General features: G+C 50.4%; 1 protein-coding gene and 1 long non-coding RNA gene across 2 annotated transcripts; both read right to left on the bottom strand.

The window, feature by feature from the left end:
- Positions 1–204: 204 nt before the first annotated feature.
- On the bottom strand, positions 205–1410 carry LOC107116269. Its single transcript, XR_001482701.1, has 3 exons — positions 1271–1410; positions 443–572; positions 205–295 (listed from the first exon to the last, which is right to left on the bottom strand). It is a non-coding gene; the product is annotated as an uncharacterized LOC107116269 (long non-coding RNA).
- Positions 1411–2342: 932 nt separating this feature from the next.
- PLA2G3 (phospholipase A2 group III) lies at positions 2343–4416 on the bottom strand. The gene is made up of 2 exons (XM_015418162.1): positions 4223–4416; positions 2343–2481 (listed from the first exon to the last, which is right to left on the bottom strand). The coding sequence occupies exons 1-2, from the start codon at positions 4414–4416 to the stop codon at positions 2343–2345; spliced, it is 333 nt and encodes a 110-aa protein (XP_015273648.1).
- Positions 4417–8315: the final 3899 nt, after the last annotated feature.

Raw genomic sequence — 8315 nt, 5'->3', positions numbered from 1 at the left:
GATGCCAGCCTGATGTCTTTGGGGCCTGGAAGGGCCAGATGATTTTGGGATCCTGACCGCAGTGCTCTCTGGGGAACATGTGGGTTGGCCAACTGGAGCTACTGCTTCGTGCCAGCCCGCACCCCTTTCCTCCTCCTCCACATGTGTCTCTGGCACTTACTTGGGCTGCTCTTCCTCTCCCTCCATGCAGCCTGGTGGGGCTTGGAACAGGAAACAGGAGGAGGAGACATAGTCGGAGAGCACCTCCTCCTCCACTTCGTTGGGACCCTTCGTCTTGCGCAGGAAGCGGGCCAGCCTAGTCAGGAGGAAGTGGCTCAGAATAAAAAACCAGAATCCGGCCCTCATCAGCATCTCCCCTGCAAGGCTGCAACCCTCCTTTCCTGTTAGGAATGCTCCCCCACCCCATGACGATGCCATGGGGGGGGGGGTTGACCAGACTTACCTGCGGGTGCAGTTGCAGTGGAAGAGGGTGCGGGAATCCAGGTTGTGCAGCTGGTACTTGACCTCGTTGGGCACAATCCTGTATGGGCACTGGTCTAGGCGTCTGTAGCAGTGACAGCTCTGTGATGGAGCTAGTGAGGCAAGAGGGGTGGCAGGTGAGCGCCAAGGAAGGAGGATCATCCAAGCCACCACCCCAGAGACCACCACATACCGGCACAGTGTATCCCCCTTTTCATAACCATGCAAGGCTTGCCTTGTGGGATCAGGATCAGGCTCTTCTAATTTAGCATTCTGCTTCAAACAAAACCCATCAAGATACCCCTGGAAGCTCATGGGCCGGGCCTACCAAGCCACAGCTCTCCCCTGTCCTTGGTACCCAGCATCTAGTACACACAGAGGTTCCAGTTTTGCTATCTTGGCTCCTAGCCACGGTGACACTTCTCCTCCTCCATAAATTTGTCCTCCTGTTTACAACAGGGGCCATCACCACATCTTGGGCCAGGAACTTCGTCATGAAATAAACACACCCACCCCTTAAACCCCCCTTCCTTCCATCCTTCCTTCCCTCAGTCCTGAATCTGCTGCCAATCAGATTCCCACTTGCCTTGAGACAACAGCTTCAGAAACAGCAAGTACATTTGTTTGAATTAGATGAGCAAGGGGGAAAGTGCTAATCTGATGAGAAAGAGAGGAAGATTTCACGCCGCTTACCCTTCGGTCCATTCACAATTTTATAATGCTAAGGTGGTTTGTAGTTCTACATGGTTGTCTCCCAGAATTACATGCACGCGCACACAAACACACCCTTCCCAGTGGGTCAGTCACTCACCTGGGCTGCTTGGCACGGCAGGGTCTCTCCGTCTGCTGGTGACCAAGAGCGGCTCCCCTGTCGGTACCACCTCAGTGGGTTGCTTGGCTTCTTTTGGATGGGCTTGCTGGATGACTGGATGCTCCGTCAAAGTAGCCCCTGTCTTCAACACACCTATTTCTGCTGTGCCCCCCAAAGTAGGCAACAAGGACATAGCTCCCCTGGTTATGGGGGTAGTCCCTGGGCTTGTGGGTGCTTGGGACAATATGGTCAGATCTAGCCTGGAGATGGGGATCTGTGGGGTGACCAAATCCTGCCTCTTGTCAGGTTCTGGAGGCAGCCTCTGCCGTTTGGCAGTCTCTTGACCAGGGCGCTTCCGGCGGTTCTTTTGAGTGTGCTTCTGGCCCTTGACCCTATGCCTTCCTGGACGGGGAGGAGGCAGCAATGTGGTACGGTCAGATTTCTCGTTGAGCGGGGTGCTTGGGACAATATGGTCAGATCTAGCCTGGAGATGGGGATCTGTGGGGTGACCAAATCCTGCCTCTTGTCAGGTTCTGGAGGTAGCCTCTGCCGTTTGGCAGTCTCTTGACCAGGGCGCTTCCGGCGGTTCTTTTGAGAGTGCTTCTGGCCCTTGACCCTGTGCCTTCCAGGACGGGAAGGAGGCGGCAATGTGGTATGGTCAGATTTCTCGTTGAGCAGACTGCTCTTGAGAGAACAGCTCTGTAAGAACTGTGGTTGACCCAAGATCACCCAGCAGCTGCACGTGGAGGAGCAGGGAATCAAACCCGGTTCTCCCAGATTAGAGTCCGTGCACTTAACCACTGCACAAAACTGGCTCCCAAGACCAAGAGCTCCACGTATCTGTTAACTCCTCACCACTCGCTATTTCTCAGACAGTGCCTAAGAAAGCCAGATGGTCACCCTACAACAGACGTTTCTATAAAGGTAAGAAGGATGTGAAATTGAGGATGGGGAACTGCTTCCCTGAACGCTGCCAGTGCGTGCTGGCACTGCTTATCAGGTTGAGCTGACCCTGCGCTTCCCCATCCAGGTGAAAGCACTCCACGCCCCCGCCCCCTATAAGAGAGATCACTCACCCGCTCCACCAGTGCCACTCCACACACTCTTCACTCTCCTCCAGGACAAAGCAAGGGACTTCCAGCAGGTTGAAGAAACTGATGCCAATAAAGTTCGAGATGGTGTCATTGAGAGTCATCAGGCACTGCCTGAACCTGTCGAGGGCAACAGAGAAATGAGCAGAGCTCAGGATGTGTGTGTGTTGCAAGACAGCCTATGCAGGGTAATGGATGGGCATGGAACCTGGGTTGAGGTCCCTGCCCAGCCACAAAGCAAACTCAGGGAGGTGGGGAACTGTGCAATGCCAGCACCTCCCGCAGACTAGCTGAGTGCTCCGGTCTGCTATGAGGTTCACTATTCAAGTTGTAGTCAACTGTGAAGGGTCACAGGAACAGCAATTTGGAATTCCCACCCCACTCCTCAAAAACTTCCCCTCCAGGAAGCATTAAGCGCCCAAGTGCTTGAGCAGGCTGATTTCTCACACATGCCCCTTTCCCCCCTTTTAACAGGCTTAGCTGCTCTTTTGTGCCTCCTGGAGCACGCTCAGGCCTCAGCATGCCAGTTTTGAGGGTATTTTTCTTTCTTTTGCTTTTGATTAATTTACAAAGTCATTATTTTTCTGGAAACCTGGGGCTCCCCAAGCAGAGACCCTGATATTGTTTAGAGCTGAACCTGTTGTGCAGTTGCTACTGGATTATAGTGATTCCATTCTTCCTCTAGGATGCAGTGCGAGTTTGGCAGAAAACAACCCTGCAAAGTAGGCAAGGCCACTGAGTATGAGTTTGAACCAAAGATTCCCCTTCAGCCACTGCAGTCTCTCATCACAATAAGATGACAGTTATGACCCAAATGGAAAAACTGAACTGCTTTAATAAACTAGAAGTGTTCATTTGCAGCACCCTGGGATAATACTACAGCTATTCCAGGCTCATACAGCACAAACCACAAGGAAATAATTAATTGGGGCAGCAAACCTCAGAATGATGCAAGAACTCACTGGCCTTGTCTACAGACAGCACACTTAACCCCTCCCTTGGTCGCTGAGTCCAGTACTGTACACCTGGCAAATTGGGCACCCTCTGTAGTTTTGTCTTCCCCTGATGGAAACAAATTCTAACGGACTGAGCCATTTTTGTTTGCACTTAAGATCGCAGAGTGGAAAAGGGCCTCGTGGGCCTTTTAGATCAATCACCTGCTTAATGCAGGGAAGTCGGGGCATCCCTGACGGCCAGCTGTCCTGCCTCTGCTGGAGAGGATGCCCAGCAAGGGAGACCTCATTGCCCAAGTAACTGGCTTCCGGTGTTGATCGGGTCTTACTGTTAGAAAGTTTCCCTTCGTGTTCAACTGAGATCTACTTCCCAGGAACGTAAGCTGATCCCTCTCCCCAGCAGGGGCTGCAAGTGGCTGACAAAATGGTCACGTACTCTAGACAGGTTCCATGGTGGGAAAGAAACCAAGTGCTCAGCAGGGAACAAGCCACAGAGGGTAGGGAACTATCTCAGGAGAAGCACAGCGAGTCCCAAAAGGTGTGTGCAAACAAGGCATATGAAGGACTTGGGGATAAAAGCCTCCCATGTCCTTCCTACGGAGCCAGATACTCCCTCCTCATGCAAATGGCTCGAAAGCAGGTAGCTCAAGCATCACACAGCCAGATCTTGGGACCATTCTGCCCAGTACGATTGCCTCTGACTGCAGCAGCTCTTGGGAGTTCCTTCCTGGCCAAACTGCTCAAAACAGGAGATGCCAGAGACTGGACCCAGGGCCTTCTGCTGTGCTCTGCTACTGAGATAGCCCTCTCCCCCGCAAAGGAAGGGTGCACCCAGGACCGGAACCCTAAAACAATTAATTGTAGCCCTACATTAAAAGCCACAAAAGGGTCATCCCCGATATGCTCACCGGGCATCGCAGTCGCAGTGAGAGATGGTGTGCAACCGGTAATTCCGCATCCCATACTTGTATTCCAAGCCATGGATCTGAGCTTCACACTGGTCGTGTTCTCGACAGCACACGTCTGGGCCCTGGAAAACCCCTGCAATGAAAGGAGCCAGGATCAGACCAAAGGCTATCCAGCCCACAAGAAGACTGGACATGGTGCTGAGATCTACAGGAATGGGCAGGAGTGGTCTTGGCACAGAAACCCTCTCACTTGGCTCTGGATCATGTGACTCCCCCCCCCAACTGTCCCATGCCTTTCATGGCTGTACAGTAACCAACCATAAAGCATCCAACAATACAGTTCAACTGGTTTTATGCATGGCTCAGTGCTTTATGTGGCTGCGGTATTAGATTTGTGCTGTGGCAGTATGGGTTCAAATCCTGATAGCCCAAGGGAACCACCACGTATAAGTTAGCAAACTTGGGAAAGGACCTGTTGCTCATCCACAGAGCACCTGCTCGGCATGCACGAAGTCTCTCATTCAATCTCCGGTGGAAGGAGCTCACACTTCCTTGGCATGCACCAATCCAGTCTCCAAGGAGCTCATATAGCAAGACTGGGGGAGGGGGGGGATGACAATCCTCTGAGATCTTGACAAGCTTTTGCTAGCCAGAGCAGGCAACACGGGGCTCCTGGGAACAACAGTCTGACTCATTACAGAACAAGCCTGCCATGCAAGTCAGCACCAGGCTCTCTTGCCCCCCTAATTGGCAATTACGGAAGCTGACAAAGTTACAACAGGAGCCCTTTACGCTGCCCCTGGAGTTCCGAAGCATCCCCTCCTCAAAATGTTAACTCCCCCCCCTCCACGCAAACAGAACAGCTTTTCTTTGGCTAATTGCAACTTCCTGAAATGTCATTCTTATCAGCTTTTGTTTAGGCTTGCAAAATAACACAATCAGAAATCATACCCATTTGCTGAGGAAGTGTATGAAGAAAAGAGCAGCGTTTCAAATGGGTTCCACTCAACTGAGGAACAATCAAAGCACCTCACTGATGTGGTTAAACAGCAGCAGTTCCTCTGTATCTAGGGCTGCCAACTCTGTGTTGGAAAGTTCCTGGAGATTTGGGGGGGGTGGAGCCCGGGGAGGGCAAGGTGTAATGCTGTAGAGTCCCACCCGCCAAAGCAGCCATTTTCTCCAGGGAAACTGATCTGTGTCATCTGGAGATCAACTGGGATTCTGGGAGGACTTCTGGCACCACCTGGAGATTGTCAGCCCTGTCTGTATCCCAGGCAGCGGCACACAGTCTTCTTGGAATACTGAAACTAGAAATCCCAACTAGGAAAAAAAAGTTTCTCTCTCTCTTGGGTGCAGACATCGGAAAGCCCGAAATCATTAAAGGAGGGGAGCAGATGGCACAAGCACTTCCTTACGTTTAAAGCAATCCAGACTCTTTAGTCAACAGTCAACATCTTCCAAGGGCCACGGCAACTGTCCAAAAAGAGGCACCAGCTTCAACTGACCTCCTGCAATTCTTTATGAAAGTGACCTGTCAAGTCATTAACTGCTTCCCTCCTTGGGTGGAAAAAAAACACTACCAAAGAGGATTAGCTGAGCAGCGGCACAATAGCACTCTTCCCCAGGCAGGAGAGAGCAGTGTGGCATTTTGTGACTAACAACGCAACCCTACGCTGGCTGTCCCTCCAAAGCCAAGTCAAACCAATTGGCTCTGACTGGAATGATTCTACACAGGTGTGCACTGCAACTTTCCTACAGCTTTAAAGATGGTCAGAGACAGCAGTGATAGTGCCAAGGATGGTCTTTCCAATGTATGTGTGTTTGTGGTGTGTGTGTGTGAGAACGCATCAGCCATACTACTGCCGAAATGAATGCTGCCTGCCTCAGGACTTCAAGCCTGGGAGATACGAGGCAGGGGTGGGGCTGTGGATCAACGGCTGAGCATCTACTTTGTATGCAAAGGACCCAACTTCAGTCCCTGGCGTCTCCACATAAAACCCGTCCAGGTAGTAGGTGATGGGAAAGACCTCTGCTTCAGACCCTGGAGAGCCACTGCCAGTCTGAGTAGACAAAACTGACTTGGATACAGCAAGAGTCTGATTCAATGTAAGTCAGCTTGGTGTGTTTATACATGTGTTAAGACAGCTTCAGATATTATATGTATGTGTGTGTGTATTTTGTTGCTCCAGGCCACTGCATCACATGATTGATAGGGACTCCCCAGGATCTCTTGCAATGCCAGAGCATGGTGGAGTTCCCTTCTTTGGTTTTTCACAGCTGCAAGCCATCCAGCTCTACAAAAATGTTGGCTCAAGCATCTGAGTTGCTTTTGCAGTCAAGGAAGTTCAGATAAATGCAGCAGCAGCAATAGAGCTGCAGCGCTTTTATGAGCCCAGGGCCCCTGTATTTCTAACAGCCAGCGCATACGACAAGCTCTGCAGTCTCACAAAGAGAGGGGAGTGTGTGGAATAGGAATGAACTGAGCAGTAGGAATGAATTGGGCTTTTAAAGGCTATCCGCAAAGCTGAATCACACACACCTAAACAGATTATCCACATTGCTTCAGCCTGTGAGACATTTTAGATGTTTTTGTTGATGCTGACTAGACCATCATCCTAGACTGATGGAGTTGTGTGTTTGCTCTCCGTGCAGACTCCCAAAACCTCCTGGAAAGCGAACCTCTATTATGGCATGTCCCTCCTTCAACAACGCACATCGCTTGGCAAGCCACCTAACAAGCCTCCTGACCTCCCCTACTTGGAAATCCGGACTATATACTGGCAGGAGCAAAATACAGTATAATGCTGCCCTCTCGTGGTCCTGGGTGGGTATGCACTGAGCCCAGCAGTACCTCAATTGCCCTTTTCAGCAAGAGGAGGAGGAGGAGAGTTGGATTTATGCCCTCCTTCCCTTCCTCTCCCCACAAGAGACACCCTGTGAGGTAGGTGGGGCTCAGAGAGCTCAGAGAGAACTGCTCTTGAGGAGAACAGCCTACCCAAGGTTGGCTGCATGTGGAGAAGAGGGGAATCAAACCCGGTTCGCCAGATTAGAGTCTGCTGCTCTTAACTACTGCACCAAAATGTCAGGATCCTTCCTAGGTTGGACATGCAAAGTCTCAATACTGTTCTGAACACCCAAACTTCACAAAGAACATGTACTTCCAAAAGCTGATTCTCAGCGTTTAACAGATCAAGAAGGTCCGATGACATTACTCCCTCACTTGCTCTCTGGGTGCGTCCAAGATACGTTAGCCTAAACAATCCTTCTGCTTTCCTTCTCACCTGTGGAAGCATCCCTTGCCTGAGCACTTTCTGCAAGCACAAAAACTGACACAAGTGTTCAGGGGATCCATAGCCCGGCATTCAGTTTTCCAAAGCAGTAAACCAACTGGCAGGAAGCTTACAAGCAGTTGCCCCAGCCTCGGGGAACCAGAGGTGTACTGCATGGCTAGTAATTGCAAACAGGCCGTCATGTTTTGTTCCTTTGTTTTTTTAAAAAAAACAACTACCCCATCTTGTGGCCACTTCTTGTGGCAGGGAGTTCCACAGATAGGAAGAAAAAAAATATTCTACTCCTATATACTGCCTCAAAAGCCTTATGGCTATGAGGTGGTAGAGAAGTGGTTTAAATAAATAAATATTTCCTTCTGTCTATCTACAGATATACAACTGTCGCCTTTACCCGAGTGCATGCAACAATTTTATGTTGTAAGAATACATGTTGCATTTTAAAAAGATTTATGTTATTTAACAGAGTTATTTAGTAGAGTTATTTAGCAATGCTATCTGACCAGGGTGGGGGGCTCCATCCCTCCCAGTCAGCCAATCTGAAAAACCGCAACAAAGAACACCTCAATCATAAAGCATGTTCAGAAAACCAATCTGTTTGCCAGCAGCTCACCAGGGAGGATTTGTGCTCTGCACCCCAAACTTTAGCAAGGGTCCCATGTGTTTTGCTGTCCTGAACTGGAAACCAGTATGCTACAGGCAGGCAGCAACTCCAAGCAGCCAGCGGGAAGAGATCCAGATTTATGCTCAAATGGGCAGAAGCTGGACCACAGACCAATGGCCAATTCTACTGGCTACTGAGCATT

The sequence above is a fragment of the Gekko japonicus genome, unplaced genomic scaffold, assembly GCF_001447785.1.
Source record: "Gekko japonicus isolate JY-2015 unplaced genomic scaffold, Gekko_japonicus_V1.1 scaffold1928, whole genome shotgun sequence".
Taxonomy (NCBI): domain Eukaryota; kingdom Metazoa; phylum Chordata; class Lepidosauria; order Squamata; family Gekkonidae; genus Gekko; species Gekko japonicus.
Note: the sequence above shows the minus strand (reverse complement) of the source record. Positions and strands in the feature narration are given on the sequence as shown.

Coding starts and splice junctions, on each gene's coding strand:
- PLA2G3 (XM_015418162.1), bottom strand. CDS start 4,416: ATGTCCAGTCTTCTTGTGGGCTGGATAGCCTTTGGTCTGATCCTGGCT. Junction 2,482..4,222: donor CACTGCGACTGCGATGCCCG/GTGAGCATATCG, acceptor TGCCCTCGACAG/GTTCAGGCAGTGCCTGATGA.